Raw genomic sequence first — 27,971 nt, forward strand, 5'->3', positions numbered from 1 at the left:
ACATGGCCCTGTCGCGGGGGCTGCGCTGCTGCCAGCGGGCCTTCGCCTGGCTGCCCGTCCTCATCATCGCCCTCGTCGTGCTCTGGTCCTACTACGCCTACGTCTGCGAGCTCTGCCTGGGTGAGCCGCGCTGGGGGCGGGCGGGGCGGGGAGAGAGCGGCCCTCAGCGGGCCCCGGCCTTCGGCGGGGGGGAAGGGGGCCGAGCCGGGCTGTCAGCCGCGGGCCCGCTGTCTGTGTGTCTGTCTGTGTGTGTCTGTGTGTCTGTCGGTGTCGGGGGGGACCCCCCGCTCCTTGTCGCCTGTCCCCCGGGGGCTGCCGGCAGCGCTGCGGCCTCCGGGGGAAGCGGGGGGATGCGGGGGGGATGCGGGGCGCCCTGAGGAGCCGCTGTGGTAGCACGGGGGCAGCAGGGACAGGCAGAGCTGCAGCTTAACGCAGCCCTGAAGCCAGAGAGTAAGTTGTGAACTTTCTGCTGGTTCTTGCGTCCTGGCACGGGGTGCAGAAAGCCTTCCCTCGGAGGGGCTGGCAGAGGGGGAGGCAAAAAGCTGGGGGGGTCCCCTGGGGCAGGGCACAGTCAGGGAATGGGGCAGAGGCTCTGGGAAGGGCACCTTGGGCTGTGTCTGGCACAGCAGCCTGGAAGGAGGTGACCACAGGGGTGGTGCTGCAGTGAGAGCTATTGTTTCTTCTCCATGGGGACAAAAAAAAAAAAAAAAAAAAGCAAAGCTTTCATCTGGTTTAATTTGCAGCTGAGAACTCCCAAGTACTCCGTGACGTTTCACTCCATCTCTAAAACTGGGGGCTTTTTCTTTTGGGGATTGACATGGAGCGATTTCTCCAAAACGCACGGCAACATCCAGCAGCTCTACAACCATTGACTAAACCACGTGACAAAAAAAAATTAAGATACACTCCTGAAACACTGTGTAAATACAGTACTATTTAACACTGCTTAATTCCAAGTCTCAGTGCAGCCGTCAGACGAGACTGCTGAATTAAGTGGGATTTGGATTGGGATTGTGTTATTCTGAAAATACGTCTTAGACTGGCAGGAGCCCAGCACATTGCCTAGGCTCACAGCTGGAAATCACTGCTTTACCCACAGCTGTCTGCTTTTTTTTTTTTTTTTTTTTTGCCTCACCCTTCTCTCTCAGGTATTTTATTTGCATGTGGAAGAGGTTATCTATACAGAAGTCAAAATGAGTAAATTGAGTTATAGGATTTGAACCTTAACTATTGGCATATGCAGTTACCTGAAAATCAGTGCTCAGGACGTTCCCTCCTGCCAAAATACCCAACATAAGGAAATTTATATAAGGGTTTCTCTGGTGGCTTTTCTTTTTCCTTCAGATTCCCTTTGTGTATTGCCATTTTAGCTGTTGCAGGCATGCAAACTGCAGACACTCTGTTTTACTTCCTGATCTTCATCTTTAGCAGCGCATACTGCTGAGGGTTGAAATCAGTGCGAGGTGATGTCCTGAGATGCCTCGTGGTGCTGGGATTTAAATGCTCAGAGTGACTGGTACAGCCAGCAGCTGACACTCCGGAGCAGGCCGTGGCTGCGTGGTGGTTGCTGCCACAGTGGCCACGATGACCTCGAGTCCTGGGATAAAACTTCCATGTAATCTTTGCTTTGGAGTTTGCTCTTTTCTCAGGAGAGCTCTGCAGCAAGTATGGTGTGAACTTCAGGAGGGAACAGAGCAGTATTTGTGAAAATCTGATGTGCTCTTTGTAGGTTGATTTGCAACAAATGAAAGGAAAAACTGAGTTTCCTGACACTCTTGTTCATCTGTAATTGAGTGCAGAGAGGCACAACAAATATTTGGTCTCTTTTCATTTCCATTTTTGTATCACGAAGATTGCAGATCAAAGTTGTTTATTAGCATGGTTTTGAGGACAGCTACTTTTATTAGTTACTATTCTGATTTACCTTTTCCAAGGTTATTTGTTTTCAAGTAGGATGACAGAGTGAGTCTTGAGGGGTAGAGTCTCTGCAGGTGCTGGCCACAGGCTAGAAATGAAAAGCTGTGATCTCAATCTTTTTTTTTCCCATTGGTGTTAAAAAAAAAAAAAAAAAAAAAAAAAAGGTCATCACAGGTAGGTGAAAATCTTTGGGTCATTTAACAGTACCACCTTGTTTCTCTAAAATCACTGTGACTCTGGGAAGTGAGCTGTGGCCACTGTGTCCTTATCATTTCTGTTAAACTTGGATGATGGCTTTCACTGACTTTGAAAGTAGTCAGGATGAGTAGCTGCGGAGCAGTGCACGCGTTGCTGCTTGCTCTAGGTAGCTTTGTTAGTAGGGACTGTTAGGATTACAGTCAGGCAAGGAGGAGTTGTAAAAACTCTGTGAGTAGGAGCTGTGAAAACTGTTGTGTTGTTACCACGTATCCTTTGTGTCTGATAAAGCAAAGCCAAGACAACAGCTAATTTATTTTTATGCTGATGGAGAAATGAATTGGGACATGGCTTACTGTGGAGGATCAAGACCACTGAGAGATCAGTGGAAAGCAGGCTTATGAGTACATCCATACAGATGCTGCTTGGGCAGTTGTTAGATAATCTTGGCAGTATCAGGGCGACAGGACTGTCACCAGTGGATTTGTTTCTTTGTATATTAAAAGTATCACAAACAAATATACATGTATGTGTGTTTTATATCAAGGGAAATTGCAGCATAAGTAGCAGTGAATGAACATCTTGTGGGTGTCATTTGTGAGTAAACAATTCTTATGGATACTTTGAATGCTAACCAGTAGGATTTTTTAGTCTGCTGTGTTGAATATGGACTTTTTTTTTTTTTAAATAAATCCAAGTTTTTATAGTTAGAAATGTCATTTGGCACAAACCTTACTGGGAATACTATTTGCTCTGTAAGCATTTTTTTTTTTCTTTTTCAGTGACTCTCAGCAACCCTGTGGAAAAAGGTATGTACATTTAATTTATAATGTGATATTAAGTGCTTGTGTAAAAAGATTCATGAATATTTTAAATAAAATGCCCAAAATACAGTCCAGGATTTTTTTTTCAACTTAAATATTCTTGCAGTGTTTCCCTTCTGTAATTACACATCATCAGGACGTATATACATCATGTGTTGTTAGAAATGCTGTAACTTTCGGATATATTGGGAAATACCCCAGTTTAGTTTCAGTATATGAACAACATGAAAAGGCCATGATCTCCTTCAAAAAATATATATAAATAAATTAATTAATTAAAAACAACTATACACATCTGTCCCTATACGCCCACACGTCTCTTCTTCCTTTCTATTTTAGGTTTCCAGAGCTGCTTTTACAAGCTAAACAAAAAAGATCAATTCTGTTCCGTGGGTTGCCTTTTTTTTTTTTTTTTTTCCCTTGTTTTATTTAATCTTGCATTGAAAGCTATTTCTTATGCTTTGTTTAGGGAGGCTTTTGCAAAAACAAATGTTTTTGGTTTCAGTTAGCCAATAACCATACATCAGTAGGAACATAGTAACTGAGTTACTGCCACAGAGGAGTTGGAGCAAAGGTTTCTGTGCCATTATTGCTCAACCTGTGCATTTCCCAGGTGCACTTGGTCGTGCACCCCTGAAAGCCCTGACGCAGTGTCGGGTGGTCACCAAACGCCTCGGGCAGAGCAGCAAGATCACTTGCTGAGACCTTTTCTAGTGCTGCATTGTTGGAGGCCACAATGTGTTCTAAGGGTAAGGAGTTAGTGGCCATTTTAGTATTCATCTGCTCTCTTTGGTGTTAGGCATTTGGCTCATATCGATGGCCTCTTACCTCCATTTCCTTTGGCATGGTTGTGAAGTGTAGCAGAAGGTGTTGCCGTTTTCAGATGGCAAACTGTTCCGTGGAGAACAGTGCCAGCTAACACTTCAAGGATCCTCTGGATTCCTGCGTTAAGTGAATTCTCTTTCCACTTGAGGGCTGTCCTAGTACTTGAAACTCTTATACAGAAAGTGTGATGTTAATGATTGTTCAGCAAAAAAAGTTACTCGTTGCCAAATATTTTCTTGCATCTCTAGGTCAGCTTCCTGTAATATATGCTGTTTTGCTTTATCAATTAAACAGTTGTAAGATTTTTCCCCTTAAATACTGATTTAAAAATGATTGGGCTCCATCTACACATAGAATGAGGATTCCATCTCAAACTTAAGAGCGCAGTAATGAATTATCATTGATTCACGTGATCAGTCCCACAGCCCATCACATTCCTGTGAGGTGTACTTTGTGAGGTGTGCCATCTCTTCAGAAACTCTCAAACTACTTTCACACAGCCTGCAAAATTAGGAATTTTTTGGATTTTTGGTTTCTCTTTCCACTAGTAGTAGTTACTTTTAATCTTAGTTTGCTGAATTTGAAGATTAAAAGAAACAGGGAAATGAAGATATTACTGTAATTACGTAGTGTGTTTAAATAAAACTGTTTGAGATGTCTTAGTGAGTATTCACTATTAAAGAAATAAATAGTTTGTGTAGCTGAAGGATAATTGTCCTTTCTGAATGTGACTTTCTGAACCACAATATGCCTTGCGCATGCCCAGAGGCTTTGTATATTGAAATAAGGTTGCTCTGAGGCATGCTGGATTTCATGTGGCCATGTTGTGTCCAGTGGATTACAATTCTTTCTCAGTAATCACAAGACATGTTTTCCTTACTTTGAGGGTGTTTTCCTGTTTTATCTTATCAACTCTGACAGGCCAAAAGATGTTGAATAAGACATTTGACTTCTCTGGTAATCTAAAGCTCTGCTGGAGCATGCTTTCTCTTTCAAATATTGTAAGTGGTGAAAAATGCATTGCGTGGATGAGCAGTACAGGGATAACAGGGTACTGTGAGTATAAGTGCATTCAGTAGCAATGGAACCCAAAACTTGGAGATGCTGGAGTATCGCTGTATTTAGCCTTCATGCTGCTCAGCACCAGCCAGTTCTGTTTTGCCTGTGCCCAGGATGTGGAAAAGAGGCAGGAATCCTGCCATGCCCGGTGGCAGTGTTGTCGCCTGCCCTGTGGGTTGACATCTCTCACAGCTGTGTGCTTCTCTGCCCATACAAGTGGGCTGGCTGGAGATGGGGAGGTTTGTGAGATTGGTGTCCTCTCACTGCAGCCGCAGAGCCCTCAAGTTCTACTGACCTCTTGGCCCTAAGATTTAGCTGTGCAATAATACTGGTTGAAATACAAACCTTCTTTTTTTCCTCTTTTTTTGTCATTGTTTTGAAAGATTGGAATTGTGCCCATTGTAAATGAAACTTTTGCTTAAGACATTATTGTTCTGCTTTTGTTTTTTTGTTGTGTTTTTTTTTTTAGTGGCCTATCTTATAATATTCCATATTCTCTTTGTGCTCTTTGTGTGGACGTATTGGAAGTCTATTTTTACTCTCCCGGTGCAGCCAGGCAAAAAGGTAAGAATCCAAACACTTCGCATTCATTGTTGAGTGAAGCAGGGATACTAATGAAAACTCAAAGAAGATAACCTAGAGTTATCTATAAAAGCTGAGTAGTTTACTGTTCTGAGAATCCTTTGACTCCCCAAAGAGCATGATTTAAATCAGACACGGTGTTAAGTATAAAGCTACACTTTTTAGGTATTCCAGGAACAGGTAGGATTTTTAATGTTGAGAATAATAGGATTTATGATTATTACCTTACATATTTATAGTGGCTTTGATCTCTAAGCATTTAACAAGTTGGAAGTGAAATCCTGAGAACCTTGCTTAACCTAGCCAGACTGGAGTCCTGTGAGTAAGGAGCTATGGCATTATTTTTGTCTTCCTTGAAGATGTCACAGCACAAGTAGAAACAGGTGCATTTTTAATGGCAGTGGGGTTTCTTGATCTCCACAGCTGGATTGTTGTGGTGGGAACATTCTGTGTGCCTCCAAGGCTCAGCACTGCCTGTAGCCCTTTGCTAGTTGGGAGTAGGCTTCTTTACAACAGTTAAGCTCCTCCCATTTGTCAGACTTGTTCTCGTGACAGTGAGGAATAGAAGAATCAATTTAATTTTAAACATGATGAAATTCTGATGTGACATGGCTGTGACGGTGAGGACTGTGGCTATGTGCATAGCATATGCGAGGTGATGGATAGCTCCAGTAACACCAGGACTTGTTACTTCCCTGGTCAACAGCATCATAAAAGATAAATACAAGAATATACTGCAGTGAAGAGAAACGGATGCACAGTGACAAAACCACATTATTTCGGAAGTTATACTTTAGCTAAGGATATGGTATTATTTTTTTGATGTAGATAGCTTATTTTAGGGCAAGAGTATGATTTAGGGCGCAGGACAGTCAGGTAGACATTTGCTTCTATTGTTTTTCTGCCAAATATTTACTTTTTTTTGTGGAGGTCAGATTGAACTATTTTGCATTTTGTGTTACTGCTTTATAAAATACCAATAAAACATTGTGTTTAGAGCAATAGAAGAGGTGTGTGGCTCTTGAAATATTCATGGCCATAATCTAATCCAAATTACAAGAACACGAGTTTATAAATAACTAATTCCAGTGTTAGAAAAATATAGCTGGGGGACAGGTTCTTGCTCACAAGGAAAGTGCTTGAAATGTCATTATCACTGTTATTAATGCTATTTGTGAAAAAGTCAAAAGCAGCAACAGTAGTAGCAATTAGAGTATGTTGCTTTGTGATCTTAATTTCACTTCTGCATTTTTTCCTGATGTACTGTGTAGTCCAGCACTTACCCTCTCACTCTATCTCCTTAACCAATATATTTTCCTGTTAGATTAATCCTGTTAGAAGGAGTGTGGGATAAAAATGTTTCCAAACTTGACTAGATTTGAAAAATTCTCTCCTCTACCCATGAGTAACTGGTTCTCTCATGACTTCTGCTTTTAGTATCATATATCCTATGCTGACAAAGAACGCTACGAAAATGAAGAAAGGCCAGAGGTGCAGAGGCAGATTCTCGCCGAAATTGCCAGGAAGTTGCCAGTGTACACAAGAACAGGGAATGGAGGTCAGCTAAGCAGAGTTTTGTTTCTCTAAAACAAACAAATCAAGCAGGCTAAAGTAGCATATGCTGGCAATGCAGATTATAGTACATCCTGATGCCATTGCATACACTGCACAGTACCAACATGGAATGTATTGAAAGTCTGAGTAAATGTAGAAGCCAGAAGGAAGTGTACAGTTCCATTTTAGTGGTTTTATGCTGATCGCATGCTTTGCAGTGAGGAGAGTTCCCTGCATGTACAAATCTCTAGAACTGCGAGCATTGCTTATCTGATTATGACCTGGCAGCAAATCTCAGCTGCAAATGCATTCATCTTTTACAGAGATAAAGGGAAAGAATATAGATAGTTTGAAAATGAGCAGAATATTAACAAATATGAAAAAAAAACAACTATTATTTGCTATTAATGTGTCTTTAATTACAGGTATTCGATTCTGTGATAGATGCCAGCTGATAAAACCAGATCGTTGTCACCATTGTTCTGTTTGTGCTATGTAAGTTAATGGATTGTTTGTCACTGAAATGAACGTACCCACTAAGTTATGCGAATGTGCTGGTTCTTCACGTATCTTTTTGCATACTTGGATGTGAAGGTACGCAAGTACCTCCGTTCCAGCTGCAGCCAGCAGCATATGTACGTGTGTGACAGCATGAAGGTTTGCATTCTGCTCTTTGTGGCCCTGAAGTGTTTGCAGTTCCCACACCTACAAATCTGTGAGCGTTAAGTTGATAGGAAGCTTGCTGTCTGATAAAAGATTAACTGATTGCCTGTAGCAGGTTAAATAAAGTGCAGTTTTTACTTTTTAATATAGTAGGCCTTTACAAGTGGTGTTTTGCAAAAGTTTTAAGTGCTCTGGGGCGGGAAGCATTTATTTATTTTTTATCTTGCAGAATACCAAAGACATTGGCAGATCTTGAACAAATAATAAATGTTCCATCTTAAAATTATACCTACCTTAAAAAAAATTCAGCGAGAGTATCATCTTGAGTTTGTGTCATGTGGAAATCTGCCCAAAAAAGGGGGGGGCTTTTGCTACTGATCTGCAATTGCCAATTATGTACCAAATATAAGTCTTCCATTTTTCCTTTTTGTCCTTTTGCAGATGTGTGCTAAAAATGGATCATCACTGTCCATGGTATGTCCTAGATACTGGTTTGTAATTTTCTGAAAAAGGAGGCTGTTTAGATAGATTTATTCTGTAGAATAGCGTCTGTATGCCTCTTTCAGTTTAGACCATATTGGGAGATTTATAAAATAATTACACTTTGAAATCGCCTGAAACATTTTTATTTTTGAAAGACAGATCATTCATGTTTGTTCTATTAACTACATGTAAAAAGCTGTTTTATAGATGTAATTTAAAATCCATCTGCTAATTCACTGTGACTATTACTCAAATTGTAAATGGACTTCAACTAACCCCTTAATTTTGGTTATGTAGTACTTTGAGCATGCAGTTGGTGGTTGCTTTCAATAATAATATTTGCATGCAATTTGTTTGTGAAATGAAGCCTGCCACCTGTGCGTGGTCAAAGATACTTTGTGTAGAATGGTGCATGGAAACATTAAGCTTTATTCTTTTTGAGAATTGCTGCTACTAAATCTCTTAGAGTTCTCCTTTTTAAAAAAGGAAGATCTCAGAAATCATAAGCAACGCAGACACTTCCCCACCTGAACACCCGCGGTATTCCTAAATTTAGGGTTTTTTTTCAAACATGAGTTGTGAAAGAAATGCCTATGTTTTTTTCTGCACTCCCTTGTTTCATTTTAGAGTTGCCCTGTGCATGGAGAATTAGAATCAAATTTGTTTGATTTGTTTTATATGTAATCAAACAAGTGGTGAATCTGGTTTCTGAGCTGTGCTAATGAATAGAAGTAAAACAGAAATCCCAGATCTGATTACCGCTGCAGACCAGAAACAGACACGAGCAATTAGGATCTGCCTCTGTGACAAATTTACCGGAGTTACCAACTTTAAAACAGCTCTCGACAATACAAACTGTGTTTTTACTTGGCAGAGTAAGTCTTCAAGTGAAAAGCAAAATGACTTCAGTTATATTTCGTTTAGACCACTAAGGGGAGCTGTTTATTGATGAAATTACATTGTATAATGAAGAGGGTTAATAACCTCCCCCACAATGTAGTACTTGCTGTGTTATAACTGTGCTGCGCATATCCTGATTCTAACTTTGCTTTTGTTCTCTAGGGTGAATAACTGCATTGGATTCTCTAACTACAAGTTCTTCCTACTCTTCTTAGCCTATTCTTTGTTGTATTGCTTGTATATTGCTGCAACAGTCTTCAAGTATTTCATTAAGTATTGGACAGTAAGTCATGGAATCTGGTTACTTTTTTGTATCTTCTGAGCTGGTGGGATTTAGGCACTCTATTTACTTGTTTGTTTTCAGTCAGTGGAGGGTTTGTGTTTGTTCTATAAGGTGTGGGGTTTTTTTGAACCCGTATTTGAGTGTAACTCCCAATATGTCTGAACTCCACACAGTGAGGAGAAAATAGACTTTGGGAATTTCTAATCACAGGGATAGCTTCTGGAAAACAAGTTCTTTCTTGTACAAATGTATATGAACATGTGTATTTTAGATTCTTTTGAATGTATCACAAGTCTATAAGCTTAGAAAACTCAAATATCATTCAAAAGAAGATACACTTCACTGAAAGAGAGCCCAAGATTGCAGTTTACTAAAATGTTGATTTTTCAATATACATTAGAGTATATCATCAGCCCTATCACCAGAGTCGGAGGTGTTGCATAGGGGTAAACACAGCTTGAGTTAGGTTAGCCTCTTCTTAGATGTAAATGTGGTTAATCTTCTCACATCAAAATACAGCTGTTGTTGGCCAGTCAGACCTCCTTATTGGGGAGGGAGAAGGACGGGTGTAAAAAGCCAACAACAACCAACTTCTACTGATTATAGAAATAGTTGTCTTCTAGGTAGAAATTCTTAGCTGTCAACATTTGATGTCTTTAAAGTGGTTGCAAGAATACCTCCTACGTAATTCTGTCTTATTACAGGAAACCATTAATTGTGGGTGGGTGTTTTTCTTTTATGTTGTTTCCTGAACCGCCTGGGCATATTTCTTTTATCTTTGTCTATATTCCTATCTTAAGGATGAGGTCCCTTGCCTGTAGGGATACAGCAAGTAAAGGAAGGTGTAGACTGCAGACCTGTAGACTAAGCCTGGGGTTGCCACCACACTACTCACTCTTAACTGATGGTTTCCAGCAGCTTCGTGTTTTGAAGAGTGTCAGCTCCCTTCTCTGTTCTGATATCAAAGCATAACATCCTAGCACTGATACGCACATATTTACTGAACAATGTCAAAAAAAAAATATTTTCTAATCCCCATATGACTCCTTTCTTGATTTAAAAGTTGATGGAAATAAAACATGCTTCTTATTCAGTTATCAGTGGTCATTTATATGCAAGCAATACCACCTGGCAACTAAGCTAAGGGAGACCTTATGTCTCTGGTCTTTTTTCTTTAATGTCCCCTGTGCTGTCAGCTCTACATGACAGTGTTTAAGTAACATAACTTTGCTGTGCATTAACTTATTAATTCCTCTTTAAAAAAAAATAAAAATAAAGTCTAATCACCTACAAAAAATGCCTCCTGAGATATTCATGAGACACTGGCAGGAATTATTTTTTATGCTAAGAAAGGCACAGAGACTTCAACTCTCTGCTTGCATATGTATGGTGTACAAATGCTTAGAGGAAATTTTTTTTTGCTTTGGGGTCCCCACAGCCCATCTGTAGATGTATACATATAAGGAGGAGTTCAAGAGCTTGTGCCTGCCTGTTTCCCTGTGGACACAGGACAGTCTTGTGCCCAGGTGGGAAGACGGCATGATTTTACTGGCTCTGTCACGTGTAGAAAGTTAGTAGCATACCACTCCTTCAGCTTTGGTTATGGGAGGGGAAAAGAATCAGATCACTTCTTTGTCTTTTCTTGCTTTTTATAGTAAGGTGCAACTTTTTGTATAATAGTTTGGTAACTTAAAATAAGTGTTCTAGAGGATATCTTTCTTCTCTGGGAAGAAAGAATTATCAGCTTTTATTTGTTCTTATCACTTGTTCTGTGTTTCTTCTCTTTCTAGGGAGAACTGACTAATGGACGTTCCAAATTTCACGTCCTTTTCCTTCTCTTTGTGGCGGTTATGTTCTTTGTAAGCCTTATGTTTCTGTTTGGCTACCATTGCTGGCTTGTCAGTAGAAACAGATCTACTTTAGGTAAGGCTCTTGTGTCTTGCTTAGGTGAGACACTCCATTAAGCAGTGCTGTAACAAGAAAGAGGGGAAAAAATATATTCTACTGTATGTTCTTGCTGGCTTGTGAGGGGAGGAGGATTTAAGGTCTTGGCACAGTGCTGCAGAAATTTCTTGCTGCAAATGAGCTGTATTTATTAGCTGATGTGACAAAAGCTTTGTTAGGGAAACTAGAGCTTTAAAGTGTAAGAGTCCAATTATACAAATGTTATGCATATGTGTAACTACATTTGCTGTGAAATGAGTGCAGCTTTTCAGGAATAATGGTTGTTTATGCTCATATGTTGGAGTGCATCCTAAGCCTGGTGAGGTTGGGAAAAACAATGTCCATCTTCAGTGACAAAGGCAAAGAAATTAGGACTGTAAAATTAAGCTGTTGAAATTAAAATCTGAAGCAGTATGATTTTATGGAGTGATTTCTTTTTCTTTCCTCAGATAAGCTGTTCAAATTTTAAAGATTTTTGGATAAAGTTCTATAACAAAACAGTGTCAAGAGTTTGAGCAAATACTCAGATTTTGTATAATTATTAACTTTAAAACTCAATTTCAAGGGGCACTGAAGCTCATCTAGCCCAAAACATCAGACCTCTGCAGCAGCTTAGAAGGTAGATAAAATTGTTTCTAGTGCACTCAAGGTTCTCCTCCCCTCTCTTTCTTTTTTAATATCGTTTATCACCATAACAGAGGGCCTGTCTGCATATGTTTGTTCATTATATCATTAACGAATGAGGCAATTTAAGTCTCCAGTGCTACTTCTGCAGTATGTGTTGAAGACAGACCTACTTAATTCTGCAGGTTTTTGATTTAGAAATTTCTACCCCCTTTTTTAAACAAATTTAATTCAAAGATCTTCTAACTCTATTTTGTAGATTAAACAGACTGATTTTAGTTCAGTTTGATTATTCCATTAAGTTAATTTTCCAAGACCAAATTCCTGCCTTCAGTTTGAAAGTCTTTACAGGCTTGCAAAATAAGAAACCTATTATTTTCACACTTTGTGTCTTTGTAATGCTAGCTAATAATCTGGCAAATCATGTTGTCCTTAGATGGCTACAACATGCACAGTCCTGTTTCAGTGTATTTGGCATTGATTTTCATTTTTTCACTGAAATTGCATCTGTATGTAGAGGCTTTCTCAGCTCCAGTGTTTCAAAATGGCCCAGATAAAAATGGATTCAATCTTGGCTTTGTAAAGAATCTTCAACAAGTGTTTGGAGAAGAAAAAAAGCTGTGGTTACTGCCTATTGCCTCTAGGTAAGTAATAATCAAATCAGTGCTAAAAGCTGATAGAATTAACTAAAGGGACTGACTTCTAAATCCCTTGTATGGCCTCACATGTTATGTCTATTACTGTGTGGCTTGGCTGCCTGCTATTGTACATCGCTGTAAATGCACCAGCAGGCACCACCTGTGTTAATCCCATACACAAGAAGTCTGGAAGTGAAAGCTTTCTGTCAGGTAAACGCACTGCACAGGGTGTTTGAACTTTCTTTTTAGACTCCTGGCGACATATGGATGGGTGTTCACTGCAAAGATGCTGATTTCTTCATCCTCAGACTCCTGTGGCTGAAATGATTTATGCTATTTAATTTAGGGGAAGGTGTCATTTTGGCACTTAGTCGACCAGCAGTAAAGTATACTCCAATTAAATTCCTTTAGTTATTGCACCCAATTTAAAATAACTTCATTGCACAGCAACTTGAAACTTTTTCAAGTAGTGGTGTATAAGATCTAAGACCCAGTTGCATCCCAAGTGCCATCTGTTTTCTGCTTCTAAGAATAGTCCAAGGGAAAAGATTAGCACAGGAAGCCTTGCTGTTAATGAAAGGCAGCACAGAATGCTAGTCAGAGGCACGTTAACAGAGTGTGTAGTAATCCTAGGGACAACACGCAGGTTATTTTCCTTGGGTAAGGATAAATTATCAGAAGAAAAAGGTACTTCAGCTAATTTACAGTTCCTCTGTATAGGCTGCTGGATGTTAAGAATTGAAATATGGGGCAGACCAATCTGTAACATCCTGTTTTTAACCTTGTTAGTTTATTTTACATGAATTTCAGTAATTTGTTTGATATCCATACACACAAACACATTTCTATTTGGTAGAGTAAAGGAAAAACAGCTTTTCCAGTTTTAGATTTTTTGCATGGGGTATTTTTTTCCCATGTTATTTACAGGTCTAGGTCACAGGAAAGTCGGTCTTGTCTTTCAGTACATTTAACTAAGATTAGGGCCATTTCCTATTGGGCATCATTCAAACACTTAAGTATAATTTCTGCTCTGAAGAGTCTGTGGTATAGATAAAAACTGATAAAATTGCTCTTTCTACATAAATATTTTCCTTAGTACCATCTCACTTCTAGCTGTCCTTAAGTTTGTTTTCTGTTGTATCCAAATATCTTGATCAAGTTACACATTTAAATTCTGCTAGAAATTACTTCATTCAGGACATAGGTTTTAATTTTATTCTCCAAAAAGCTTGAAGGAATTAAGGTTTGAATCTAGTATTGAATCTAGTATTTAGTATCTCAGCTGCTACAAAAAATAAACACAGTATTTTTCAAAGCTTTAAAGCATAATAAGTAAACATTGGATATTTCAGTTTGCCTCTGCAAACAAAAAGAACGTGTGTAGAAATAATAATCCTTCAGAATCACTTCCTACTTCTTTACAGCATTTTTATGTCTTTGTATGCAGCCAGGGTGATGGACATTTTTTCCCAATGAGAGCTTTGTGTGAAGCTCAGAATCCTCTCCTAGCAAATGAAGAGCAGTGGGAAGATGATGGAATAGATGAAGAGCCTCATGGTAAGGTAGCCCTAAAGGAAATTAGTTGTGTCTTGAACTACAGTGACTAATTCCTGAATTATGAGAGCTAATCAAATTTAAAAAACAGTGCGTTGGCTAAATCGCTAGGCTGCTCTGACTTGACTAATGAACACAAAAGAAAAATAATCTCTACTTTGAAATCAGGTGTGTGTTGTTTTTTTTTTTGGTGGTGGTGGTTTTTTGTTTGTTTGTTTGTTTAGTAGTAGCTTTATACTTGCAAATAAATGGACTGAGAGATTGTTACAAGTTGCAGAAAGAAATTGAAATTTCCACAAATTGGACGTATTTATATATAAATGCTGTTGTGTGCAGCGCAGTTCCTGGAGACATAAAGCTGTGCCTACAAAAGTAAAAAGACTAAGAGGTTTTTACATGCATTTATCCTCTGAGAGTTTGAAAATGTGCATGCAAGCACCTGCATGTAGTGTTACATTTAGGAAGCTACTTTATACTTTGTTCAGTTTTAGTACAAGAAGATAAAAGTTTATTTGGTTTTGATACTATAACACTTACAGATTAGACAGTACCTATCTATGTGCTATCTAATCTTTATGAAATATATATGCTGAGAGCAATTCTGGGTGAACTGGCATGTCTGTACAATAGATTTAATCAGTTTCTGAAGTGATAACATATTTTTTATACTATAGATGTCCTATTAGAAAAAAGACTTTATATATATATATATATACATTCTTTGATTTTTGTGAGATGCATCCAAAATTAGTTTAATGGTTTGTTACTACTACTATTCTCTGCTCATACTTGAGGGTTTTTTTCTTACATATTTATCACCAGGCTTTGGTCGTTGGAGAATACAGTATGTAGCAGAATATCAGGGTTAATGTCAGGGTTCATATTTATCATGTTACCAGCATTCAGAAATCCTGCTGCTAAGTTAAGCAAGAGTTCATATTTTTTTGTTTTGTTTTGTTTGTTTTATTTTTTCTGTAGACCAAGGATGTCATCCACATTTATAGTAACAGTAAAATTGACAGCAACTTTACCGCATGCTATAGGAAAGACAATTAGATTCCCTTGAAAGAAACGTCATAAGCTCCCTGTTCTTTTCACTTCTACAGAATGGTGAAAGCCTGTTTAATTCTAAGGTTGCTGTAATTAACGGATCAAGCAAGTATGCTTGGAGAACCAACTACCACTGCTTTATTGTTCAGAGACGTGGTTTCCATAGTCACGTTGTTTATTGCTACAGAACAGTTTTCAGAAACTTTGCCAGTCATGTCCCCTCTCATGGCATACATTTTAATGATAGGTGCACAATGTATGTTTGGGAACCCATGAGGAAGGCAGTTGTCTTGGTCAAAAGGGAAAACAAGAACTTTCCACGTGAATTTTTGTATAGGTGTGTGAAATACCATGCAATGAGCTCTTTAATCTGAGCAGCACAGTATTTGCTCTTCAGTCTCTGGTTAGGTCTTACTTGCAACCATTTGTTCCACTGCAAAATAAACAGCCTGTGTTTTTTCCAAGGCATGCTGCATGTACTGCTGGGAAAGTGTACTCTCCAGGATTTTGTGAATAGGGCTAAAGAGGCTCATTTCAGCTTTACTTCAGATTAACTGCTTTAATTAGTTAGTGTTTGTGTGGGTAGAAAACTATCTGTTCCTCCTGTTTTGTTCTATATATTTTGGCAGTGATAAGGTAACACAAATTGACTGTAAAAATAACAAAATATGGCATCTCTGTGTATTGCTTATGATGCTTAAAATAACTCCTTTAGGAATCAATCTGAAGTTCTTCCAACTTTTCCAAAGTACAAAAATTCTCTGAATAAAAAATTAATTCATCACTGTCAAACATTTTCATACTTACATGAATTTTGGCCAAGTCGGATCCCAGAATCTGAATCTGGAGCTTACATGAAGTCCCACAGTTTGTAGTGCTTATGAAATAAATGGCCTTTACTAGTCTTTCTTGGTGAAAAAAACATTTGTAGTTTTAATCCAAGAACCTGTAAAGCTGTAACGACGGTAGAATAGAACATCTTTCTGTCTTACAAAAGCCAATCTGAGACTGTGCACAGGGAAACGCAAAAGTGAGAAAACAGGCTGAGCACTTTCCATGAGGGGATGGCTAGCTGTTAGTATATGGACCTCGGGCCACGACTGGAGAAGACTTTTTGTTTTCTTTCTGTAGAGAGTGTGAAGTAAAGATGGGAACAAGAAAAAAAATAATGCCCTAGGTAAGGACAATGTGTCTTTGTGTGTCTACAAATAAGTGATTTGGAGCTGGAATTCAGCTGCTAGTGCAAACATTGAGAGGAATCCACTTCCCTTATTCTTCTTACAAACAGCCAAATCCTCCTTTCACCTCTCAGTCTGAACATCTGAATTTTGCAAGATAAAATCCCTCAAGGGGATTAGGGGGAGTGCTCGTGGCTGTCTCTGTCAACGATCTAGTTTCACAAGCGCAGGGATGCACAAGAGCTTTCATCAAAAAGCTCTGTAGCAGACAAGGGATGCCTGAGTCTTCACGCCATGACCACCAGGTAGGGTCGCAACTGATTCAATAACAACGCATGTAAAATACTTTAAAGTAGTTTTCTGATACATGATAAATCTATCTCTTAGAGCATTTTTTCTAAACTTGTCACTGTACCATTTTGCCTGTGCAGATAACAAATGTCTCTTTATCATTTTGAATAATGTAAAAGATGTTGGGGGAGACATCACCTGGACATTAATCACCCACAGACAAAGCAGGAGCTGAGTAAGCGTAGAAAGGCAGGTGTTTCAATCCTGCAGTCCTAGGAGATGGCACTGCCAGCTGCATCAAGAGCAGAGTAATAGCTGCCCTGTTGTATTTAAGTGGGGTCTCTCTCCTCCTGGAGTTTCACCTACAATTGCTCACACACCTGTGTTATGTAGCAGGGCATAGTAACGAGGGCTCTCCTCATCAGTCGTTAAGGGGACTTGGAGATTCATGAGGAGAGGACAAACCCAACTGACAGCAAGAAGCTGAGGTAGCTTTGTCTGGGGTCCCAGGAGTGTACAGGCCACCTTCTCAGTCATCTTACCCATAAGGTTGTCCTTTTTTTCTGTGATACAGGTATTTAAATGTGTGTGCCCTTACTGGTTGGATTTTATGTGTGTGTGTGTATATATATATATATATATATATATATATATCCTGACTTGCTAAGGCTTTTAATGTTTCACTTAGGGGCAAAAAACTATTCTGAGGAACCTTTTGTTTCATTTCTTAGCCAGAAACTGAAAACATTTGCTTCCAAAGTCATGGTAAAGTGATTTATTTTCTTTTCCAGATTTATTAATGCTCATCCCTTATTCACAGGCATCTGTTTAATCTGTCTAGCCAGCGAGCTAGCCCAAATCACATGCTGGCAGCTTTTATAAGGTTATCAGTTTTTTCAAAGAATTCATCTATAATGCATTTGACGCGTTGGTTGCGGATGTGTCAGTACTGTGAATGCTTGTGCTCTTTGTCTCGTGGAGCCTAGGGTAGGACAGCCATTTGTGTACATTTATAGCAACGTCTGATCTCTTAGATTGATTAATAATTTAATAATATGTTTCATTTTAACTTGTACAAAAGGCTCCAGTATGAATCAAATATTTCCCCGATTGTTCTCATCTTCAAAAATTTGTCATCTGCACTAAGTAACATCTTTCCAGCAGAAACCAGCGTATCCTGAGAAATAGGTGGAAGTTGGTGATCTCTGATGATGTGATGAAGCTTCAGGTGTCTGAAGGCATGTGCTTGGAATTTCAATTCAGATTGGTAGGAGTCTAATTAAAGGAGCATCATGTCCTGCGATACCGGCTAATTTGGCGTAGCGGTCCTTTGAGTAGAGAAGTCATCTGTTGTGATTGTAGGGATTAAATTTCTATCCATCGAGAAATTAAAAAAGCTACTTAGATGTTGGAAGCGAGCAGAGATTGCTCAGACAGTACAATGGTGTATTGTGCAATTCAGTAAACTGAGACAAAAGACTAGATCTGCATCTCTGGATTTCAGGCGTGATATAAATGTTTAAATTGCATCTGGCAGAAGAAGGATTAAGTTAAAGCAGTGCTAAACCTTGCGTCACTGACTGCATTCTGATCAGTTTTCAAACAACAGAGGGGTACCTGTGCAGGAGTCCGCACCAGTTTAACCAAATGCATTGGTAAATGTATTTAGTAAAACCAATATGGTTTTGTATGTGGATCAGACCTGCAGCTGCTAAATAAATTACTTGAAAAAAAGATATTCCATAAGAAGTTGGTAGTGAAATTTCAGCGAGGCACATGTCTGGGTAGCAGATCTATATATCTTTTTATCAGTTCCCTTTGGCACTTCAAACTTATTTTTTTCTAAAGGAATGCAGTATAAAAGGCTGTTGCCTGGAACTTCCCATCTGAATAAACAGATTTTGCATGATAAAATAGATATCTATGCTAATAAATACGGAAATAGCAGTGGTTCCCTGTATGCATAATAAAGAAACAAAAGGCCTAGGCAAATTTATTTATTGTGTACGTATTGTTGAATGGTAACGGGGGGGGGGTTTGCTGTTTGTTTTTCTTCCTTTACCTTAAGAAAGTTCTGTGCCAAGTTGATTTTTGACACTGCTCAGTGCTGCTCTTGCATTTTGACCATCATGTGTAACAGTGAGCTCTGGGTTTTAAAACTGAACAGCGCCAGGTCAGTTAAGATGTCTACAGAACAATACACTTTTGAAATCCTGTTTTTAACAGGCATGGGAACAATTCTGAAAGTTTCATTAGGGAATTGAATCTTTATCCTACAGCTGCTGCAGCTTTTTCTTTGTTGGGTGTCTTTCCTTGTTTTAATAGGACAGTTTGTTTCACTTAACTGTGTTTTGCAGGTGGCAAGAAGTACAGTATGATAATCTTCTCAGGCAGGCTGTGAAGATAGATCTATGCATATAGACTGCTTTTGAGGTTCTCGTGCATTAGTGGCTGTAATAACACAGATCTACAGTTAGAGCAAAAATGATTGTCACCTACAATTAGCAGGGTGCTATTCCTGGTAAACATGAGGTATGAGCTGCTTTTAGACTAGTTGATAAACCAGGTGTTTTAAACAGTCTGCAAGTAATTGTAGACCGCTATTAGGTTGACCCTGAGTTTCCTCATCACCACATTAAACAAGCCCAACTGCCTCAGCCTTATAGGTTTAAAGTAGAAATTTCTCCTCTGCTTACCTCTGGCTTACATCTGACCTGCACTGCTTTCAGTTTTTCAGGGTTTGCACTGTGTGTATTTATAGAAACATGATGTTTTTATTTCGCACGTGAAAATGTTAGGAATAAACTATCGTGAATGATGATATATTCCATATATTAATATATTATCATGTATTTCTACCTCTGCTGGACTAACGCAAATGTATTCAGAGAACGTGATTTCCTGGTTCAGTAAGCTCTGGTGCCCTCACTCCCTTCTGACAGAAGGGTTTGGGGAGAGGTCATGGTAGACACAAATGATGATGTTTTACTTTTGCTTGTTTTCTCACCACTGCTTTTCTTGTTTTGTAAGGCATCAGTAAATGAAGCTCTAAGCTTAGCGTTTTCAGATTACATCTTGCACACTATAAGTAAACCAGTATAATTTTCTAATCAGAAGGGTCTGAAATGTTCCATTAAAACTGAAAGATCTTTATTTGTCATAGTGGCTTTACAGTTTGTGACACGGTTATGAAATAGATGAAGCCAATAATAGAGTAATCTCAGTTAAAATACTGCTGTTAAGTTAGCTCTGACAAGTGGTTGTCTATTTTTGTTTGGAATGATTCTTAAAGGCATGCTCCCATACTTAGTGAAAAATACATTCTTAGTGAGAAAAACAGATTCACTTATCTCTAACTACTTTGTTTTTCCTTGTATAGATTCCACTGAAGCTTCATCCCTTGCCATAGAAAGGGAGACATAGCGGTTTGAAAATGATGGCAGTACAAAGCTTGTTCAGAAAGGTCAGTATATCTTTCTTGGTTATTTTCAGAAAGCCATTCTGCAGGGAATTTGGTAGGTAATCCTGGACAGGTTTTGACTTTAACGGTGGCGTATCTCACTTGACACTTGGGCAGTCATTTAACATGCCAAAATCTTCAGAGTGGCGGGGCTGTGATAGAATCATAGAATGGTTTGGGTTGGAAGGGACCTTAAAATAATCTAATTCCAACCCTTTGCCATGGGCAGGGACACCTCCCACTAGATCAGGTTGCCCAAAGCCCCATTAAGCCTGGCCTTGGGCAGTGCCAGGGATGGGGCAGCCACAGCTTATGTGGGCAGCCTGTTCCTCACAGAAGGGCAAAGACCCTTCCACCAGAATGTCGTGTTGATGCAACTGAGCGTGGAAGTATTTCACCAATATTTCTCCATCTTGTCCAGAAATATGTTGTTTAAGAGAATCTAAAAGAAAATAGTGTCTCTCTAGTAGCCCTGGGCTGGACGTTTGCATGGTTAACACAAGAGCCAAGAACGCTGTTTATTAGCGGAGGATACAACCCTGGCAACTCCTCTGCTGAATGTGGCAGGAATGATTCTTGCCCCTATGTTGTTTAATTACAAGAACAAAAGTCTGTTCCATGGCTTGTGAAAGGTGAGGGGTGGTGGAGATAAGGTCTTGAAAGAAACTGAGGATGAGAACAGCCACGCTGTGCTCTATGCACTTGTGAGTAAATGGAAGTAGCTGGCAATACCCACATCACCCATTGCTCTTACTTATTTTTCTTTCATTCTGAAGAAACTTGGGTGTGACAACAGATGATACAGTTTGCTGCTACCAGAATGTTCAGTGGTTGACAATTTGTCCTGACTTTCGTAACGGGGGGAGGTATCCTGCACGTATATTCTTGCAGTCAGCTGCACGCGGTGTCCTCTTCGGTGTCCACGAAGCCTTTTCACAGTGCAGTATTGTTGCACAAGATTCAAGGAATATCTTCTGCTGAACTACATGCAGAAAGTGGAGTAATTAGATAGAACTCGCCTCCCTACTTGCTCTGGATGTTGAGTAACTGTGTTGAGAGTTAATGCACTATGATCCATTGCTTAGTTTTGCACTAGAATAGAGCAACTTAAAGTTTTTATAAATGGGCTTCTTGAAGATTGTATGTGTGATCCCATTTTCTGCCACTGAGGAGAAAAACCTGTGTTTCTTCTGTAGACAGTCAATGAGGACTACGTACTGCCATTCCACTGAGGGGGTGAAAAAGCAGCACTTTGCCTGTTACTCTGCTTGGCTTTAAAATGATGCTCAAAGTCAAGACTAGACATATATTTCTGATCAGATCAGTGCTTTTATACTTATACATTTTCCTTTATTTGAATTTCAGCTTTCCTCTCAGGAGTCAACATCCCTTTTCTTTGCATGGACTTCAGTTGTGAGGGGCAGAAAACAAGTGGATCTTCAAGATGAGAAAACATCATGAAGTATCATCTGATTGGAATCTGCATTCTAGAGTGCTTCTCCAGAAATCCCGCTATCCAGATGTTTCAAGGCTTTATAAGTTTAAGTTATGGAGTGAACAGAACAGTTTTATAGAGTGATTCTGGCCAATCTTCTTTGGCCTGCTCTCTTTATTTTATAAATAATATATATTTTTTATTCAAAATAGGTAAAAAGTATTGATGCGAGTGCATTTCCAAAGGCCTTTTCATTTTGCAAACATCAGGGACTTGAGTTCTCAAAATTCTTCCAAGCCATAATATTCTTGGGGATGGTATTTATATTGAGAATGATTCTCTAACCTTCTCTGACAAGTGGCATTTTCTAATATGCTTAAAGTTCTGAGTCAGTTCAACTCAATGAGAGACAGACTCATCTAGATTTGGCACTAAATTGATAGTTGGATATATGTTTGTTGAAAGACAAAGTGCTGAACATGTATATATACATGTGCAACTGTGTACAAAAACAAAATATTCCCATTGCCAGTATCAAGATTCAAGAATATTGTGGCCATTGACGCTTTTTTTCTTAGGAAAGTGTAATTACATTAGATTTTGAGTTACAGTGCCCTTTAAGCCCAATCCTACTTGCAGGTACCTAAAATGCAAATGGATATTTTAGACATTACAATGTGCATTAATTACTAGGGCTAAAATGACAGAATTTGCATGGTAATTAGAGCATTATCAACTCATTCCTGGATCAGTGTTTGATGGAAATTTTTTGTTCATGGAGTCAGAAAGGAAGAAAGGAAGAAGTAAATTTGAAACACAGGAGTTAGAAATGTGCACTGAATGTTTAACTCCAACAGTAGTGTTTGGAGTTTACACTCCACAGCGGTGGTTTTAATCCCATAATGCTGAAGAGACATTTGGTAAACTCAATTATTTCAAACTTCTTCCTCAGTAAATGTATTGACTGATATTTTAAAGGTGTTTCAGCATTGAGAGGTGATTTTTTTATTATTATTATTTTTCTCCATTGGCAGTCGAAGGAATGTATTGCTATTTTTACTCTGTGGAATAGAACTGAGAATTTGCTGGCAGGATGACACGCATTTTTCTAGATCTGAGACATTCTTTTATCTGCATGATTCAGACCTGGCAACTCCATCTCATGTTTGAATTAGGTGCATGTTTAATGTGTTAGTATACTGCATCTGAGATCATTTGTTAGTGTTTTCTATCCTGATTTTGTTTGTTCATCAGCCCATTTGTGTTGACTTTGACTGCAGAGGCAGTTGTCAAGAGAAATTACCTGGTAAGTATCTGTTTGGTGACAAAGGCCTCGGCTACATTCTTGTCTTTTCTCCTCTATTTACTCTGCCGCTGTTACCAGCGGAAATGTGTTAGTGAGATGGAAGAGACTCTTGCAGAGATTTTTGTCCATAAGAGTAGTTTAACTACCTGGTATAAACTGTGCCCTTTGGACAGATATTTTATACATCAAACTCTATACTTAGGTGTAGAAGAGGCAGTAGACTCTATAGAATGTGTTGTTATTGCTGAAGCTGAGGTCTTGGGAATTGGGGCGGGTTCTCCCAGTCGCAGTGTGGGTTACTCTGCTTCCTCCTTTGGCTGTTACCGAAGGCTCTGTGAATATTACCACTTCTGGTGGATGGCTCTCATCAGACAGCTGTCAACCAACAAAACTCTTTTTCCTATTAAATCTAAACCTTCATTTCTAATAGAAATCCTGTGCTGGATCTTAAGCTGTCAAAGGTGGCAATAGAATTGGTCACTTCTTGGCTGACAAAATGTATTCTAGAGGGGAAGGTAGTAGTTAAACAGAGCAGGAAATATATAGGAATTTAGCCCTATTACTTGTGTATTTGTGCCTTTAAACCACTAAATTCCTTGTTTATATAAGCAGGAGGATAAATCGCTAACTCTACTTCCCATCCTGTCAACTGAAATGTGTTTTTTAAGACAGGAATGTCAAAGCTGCGTTTGAAGCCAAGTGGATTTACAAGAGTTTCTGAGCAGGTTCTTGTGTCCGTTCTGCATTTGGTTCTGTTCACAGCCGTGCCATCCTTGCAGGGTTGTTTCTCTGCCAAACAGCAGCAGAAGAGCTGCCTAGAAGATCTGCAGGCAGATCCCTGCCTGCTGTCTAGCTGCAGCTTTGTTCCTTAGCCAGTAAAATCTATTTTGTCTTCTAATTATTATTAAAACAGCTGTCTTTATGATAATGCAGCTTTCCAGCTCAGACTTAGAAGCAGCTTTAAAAGGTTTCCAGGTGCTTAAATGATGCTTTGACACCTTTCGTTAACATACTCATATTAAGTAATTTTTCTTGTGGTTAGTAATGGCACATTTTCCTTTTCTTAAAAGCTGCTCAACCTCACTTAGCTAGAACAAACTCTTGTGCAGGTGGAAATGAAAAATAATTTGATAGCTGCAGAGCCATAAGTCAACATTCACACCCATCAGATTTTGAAAGCTTCAGAGTGAAACATGAAACAAATACTGAAGCGGACAAATCCTGGTGTGTCTGGGTGACTGAACAAACTCCATTTTGTTCTATTCTGCTGAGCTGGAGGAGATGCCCTTCCTACAGCCCAGTATTTGGACTGTGTATGCTGAACTCAAGCGCAGCAGAGTAGTTGGGCAGCTTCCTCTGCCTCCCTGGGTTAAAGCTGCGTGCAGAAAGCTGCCGTGCAGGTGCTGGTGCCCAGGAGTGGAGTCTGGGGGGTGGCTGCTGTAGCCACAGTGAGCCTCTGTTCTTCAGGGCAGCCTATAAGTGAGCAGCTGGGTCTCCCTGGGGAGGCTTGGTGTTCCTCCACATACTGCTGCTGAGATCCTTCTGCTCAGTGCATTAGTGCAGCTGATGCTTCAGACATCATTCCGGATGACCTACTAAGGGGAACACAGTGCTTTCAGCTGGCACTTCTGGCCTTTAAGAAGACTGTTAACTAGAGAGCAGGGCAGCATAAAAGCAGTCATTTTCATTGCACCCCCTGCTACCTATGTCTGGGCTCCTGTTTACTTTTTAAATTGGCTTTTTGTTTGCTTAGCTTCTGAAAGAAAATTGTATACAAAGAATGTGGTAAATGCAGGATGCGTGAGGTTCTGTCAAACATACCGGGTAAATGCACTGGAACACAAATTGCTCAGGCTGCCTGTAATCACTGCTGCAGGTAACAAAACAGGTAAAGTATTCAGCTGAGTGCAATTTAGATTTTTTAACATGCAAATAACATTTTACCCCTTTAAGGGGTAAAATCCACTGGTGCAGTCTGCAGGGTAGATATCCCTGTTCTCTGAGGATAATGCTCCAAAATAATTTCCCACTAACAGCCCCCTCCTCACCTCTCCCCGTCTCGCCCGTTTACATGCAGGTACAGTTCCCTTGGAGCAGACATCACATTGATGTCTCTGTGGATTGTATTGCGCTAAGTCCTGTCCCTGGCCAGTGAACATTGTCCAAGGAATCAGGACTTTAATAAGCATCACTGCACTGCAATTTATTTTTTTTTCTCTTGCTGAATTGGTACTGTGTGGTTTTGGAGTAGAGTAAGATTGTATTCCTTTAAGCAAGGAGCAGTACTGTGTTTTCATAGGCCTGTACTAGTGCATGTGGTGTGCTGTAGCTGATGGAGGCCAGGAAGCTTTTTAATAGCACTGTAGCAATGAATGTTTACTTCCTGGAACAAACCAGAGATGTGATTCAGCAAAATCTGTAACTGTAGGTTTTATATTCTGTATGCTGGCGTGGACTGAAAGCACAACTTAGTAGTAGTTACAAAACTCGATGCATAAAGTCTGTAACATAGTATGAATGTAAAGCGTCTGGGAAAATAGAACTTAACCTTTTCCTCCCTGTAGTTAGATGTAGAGGAAGATGTGTGGGGATGTATTCAGGGACCAGCTGCCTCCAATGTAGTTGCTAAGCCAGCAGAACAGATTTGCTGTTTGCATAGCTGGCTCATTCCTGAACGTGTTGAATTAGCAGGCTAAGGAGGTGCTGTTGACCTTGTTTATTAAGCCAGAATTAATTAACTTCGAGTCACATTTTCATTTCAGTGACTCTCGTGGTACAAATTTTTGAAATCGATCCATAGGACTTGAACATACCTGGATTTTATTGATATTTTTCCAATTCTATCAGCTTCTGTGTTGTTACAGAACATGTGTAAAAATAAACTTGTTCCGAAGCCATCAATTAAAGCGTATTCATGGTAGGGTGGCTTCTGTCATTAAAAGTAATGGTCTGTCAAACAGTTTGGCAGTGATGAGCATTTCCAGGTTGTGGCATTATTATGTATTCTTCCTGCTTAATGCATTAGTTCCTTTTCTGGTAATTAACACTGAGACCATACCCACTGTCGCAGTTTTATTCTTAACTGTCTTTTCTCCCTCTCCCTTTACGCTCTTCCTCCCGAACACATAGCTCCAATGTATCAGATTTCAGCTGTTTGTGCTGTTTTCTTTGGATACTAACAAGGCGAGTAGGTGTCATTTTAAACAGTTGGGCCATGTATTTTGTTTGTAATCAATCTTAATGTTTGTCAGGTTTCGCTTGGTGATTTTTATCGTTCGGGTTCAGCTTGCTTTGCTCAGGGCAGTGGGATCTACCTTTCTGCATTGCTTTTCTCTTTCCTATAAATCTTAATTCTTCATGTTCTAGCTTCAGTTTGAAATGTAAACCTTGTGAAGTACAACGTAAGTTTACTTTTCTGATGTGAGCATATAAGCTGGTTACGCTTTCGTGCTGCTTGATTTATTTTTTTCTGTATAAGGTTAAGATTTACAGCAGCATGTGTAAAGCTTCAATGGATAACAGCTACTGTTCAGAAAAAAAAAAAAAAGGTTTGTGTTAAGGAAAAAAGGTACAAGGGGATTATCCTTGCTGCTTATTCCAATTGTGCTTAAAAAAAAAAAAAACAACAAAGAAACCTGATTGCATCAAACACTAATATCAAACAGCTTATGTAACACAAAGGTGTTTTACCTGATGGAATTTCTGCTATTTCAATACTCAGTAGACTTAAACTTTTCATTGGGGCTAAATCCCATGGGAAGCCTGGAGAGAGGAGAAAAAAAAAAAAGCTTTGTCCTCCTCATCTCCGTTCTGCATTAGGGTTGTGTGCTGCACCTCCTCAGATCACCATTTTCCAAAGTTTGTAAGAGACACAAAAATCCAGTGGATTCTTGAAAACGTTGTTTTGTTTTCTTTGTTGTGCCTGTTCCTGGAGGATCCAGGATGTGTACAAGCGGGAGGTTTTGGTGTAGGCACGTGGCATCCTGCTGATGTAACGAACCCGGGCGGGTGCAGACGTGGCCTCCACGAGGAGGTGATATTATTTCTGACTCAGAGATTGTGTGAAGAGGTAGGTGGAACGTGTGGTGCTGTTCTGAATTAACTCCGTGTGCAGGCATTCTTCTTTTGCAATAATTACGTTAATGTGTAACTTTTGTTGTGCTCACTGATCATCTAGACTCGAGCTATCCCCAGTAATTCCAGATTGCATTGTTAGGAGCCAGGAGCGTCTATTGCGGCTTCCCTCTTGCTAGTAACATAAACAGAAAGGATCAGGTTCCTATAAATTATTCTACCTGTCCAGCTGTTTTTCAGCTGAGAATCGGGCTGGTTTTGGATTAGGAAGCTCTGTTTGGGAGCCGATACACTCTCTCTCCAACTGGGTCAGAACTTTGACTGTAAACCACTGTAGTATAAAGAGCTTCTCATATCAAGGAAGACTGGCTTAGTGGGCTCTGTGCCAATAACTACTAAATTATTCAAAATAGTAAAATCAATTTCATTTATTATTATATTTAGTTATGTTTCAGGAAACCAGGATGGCCTGGTGTTGGTATTTATGAATGTCTTGAGTCTGCAAACTTTGCATACAGTCAACACTATTCTGCTTGGCAGAGGACATGACACCCAGTGTTGGGTTGTTTAATACTGATTTCTTATCCCTTAATTTAATAGGAAGGAAATGTTTTCCAGGGAACATTGCAAACGGTCCACTGACAACATGTGGGATGTTTAGTAGGGTTCAGGAGTTTAATGCTGTTGCCAGCATTGAGACTTTTGATATCAAATGGGTTTTTACAAAAGCTTTGGATACTTGTTTTTATCGTCTGACAAACATTGTCTTTAATATGAATGCTTTGTGTATGTTTCACTAGCATTTTCCGAGTGTTTGTATGGTTTCTACAGCTGGATATACTGTACATTCTGCTTTGTCATTTTCTATTATGGTTTATACTAGAAAGCCTGCACAGTTTATACTGTACTGCAGGCAAGGACTGCATTAAAACCATTTTTGGTTAATTTATTATACTTGTGAGTGATTATTTCCTATGACTTAACCCATGACGAGGGAAAATACTCTTTCTGGAAGCCTTATAGAACTTGAATTAATCAAAACTACTGTATAGAGTGGGGAAGGTTCTTCATCTGTACCAAAAAAATAAGTTAATTAAATCCTGCCCCCTTGTCTTACAAGGCATTGGTTGGA

The 27,971-nt window shown here is 39.4% G+C and overlaps 1 protein-coding gene across 2 annotated transcripts; it reads left to right on the forward strand.

Annotated features, from left to right (window-relative positions):
- Positions 1-27,788, forward strand: ZDHHC15 (zinc finger DHHC-type palmitoyltransferase 15). 2 transcript variants are annotated; one of them, XM_032196159.1, is made up of 12 exons: positions 1-120; positions 2,895-2,921; positions 5,290-5,384; positions 6,840-6,960; positions 7,382-7,451; positions 8,061-8,093; positions 9,165-9,285; positions 11,076-11,208; positions 12,371-12,497; positions 13,939-14,048; positions 19,944-20,027; positions 21,390-27,788. In XM_032196159.1, the coding sequence occupies exons 1-11, from the start codon at positions 3-5 to the stop codon at positions 19,985-19,987; spliced, it is 999 nt and encodes a 332-aa protein (XP_032052050.1). In that variant the 5' UTR covers positions 1-2; the 3' UTR covers positions 19,988-20,027; positions 21,390-27,788. The 2 variants fall into 2 exon arrangements, with proteins under 2 accessions (XP_032052050.1, XP_032052051.1); XM_032196160.1 differs by lacking the exon at positions 1-120 and adding an exon at positions 417-450.
- The last annotated feature ends 183 nt before the right edge of the window (positions 27,789-27,971 follow it).

This window comes from Aythya fuligula, chromosome 13 (genome assembly GCF_009819795.1).
Source record: "Aythya fuligula isolate bAytFul2 chromosome 13, bAytFul2.pri, whole genome shotgun sequence".
Lineage (NCBI taxonomy): Eukaryota > Metazoa > Chordata > Aves > Anseriformes > Anatidae > Aythya > Aythya fuligula.

Bases quoted from the DNA above. Each gene is read 5' to 3' on its own strand.
- ZDHHC15 (XM_032196159.1), top strand. From the start codon at position 3: ATGGCCCTGTCGCGGGGGCTGCGCTGCTGCCAGCGGGCCTTCGCCTGG. The intron at 2,922-5,289 runs GTATGTACATTT...TTTTTTTTTTAG, and splicing joins CAGCAACCCTGTGGAAAAAG to TGGCCTATCTTATAATATTC. The intron at 6,961-7,381 runs GTCAGCTAAGCA...CTTTAATTACAG, and splicing joins CACAAGAACAGGGAATGGAG to GTATTCGATTCTGTGATAGA.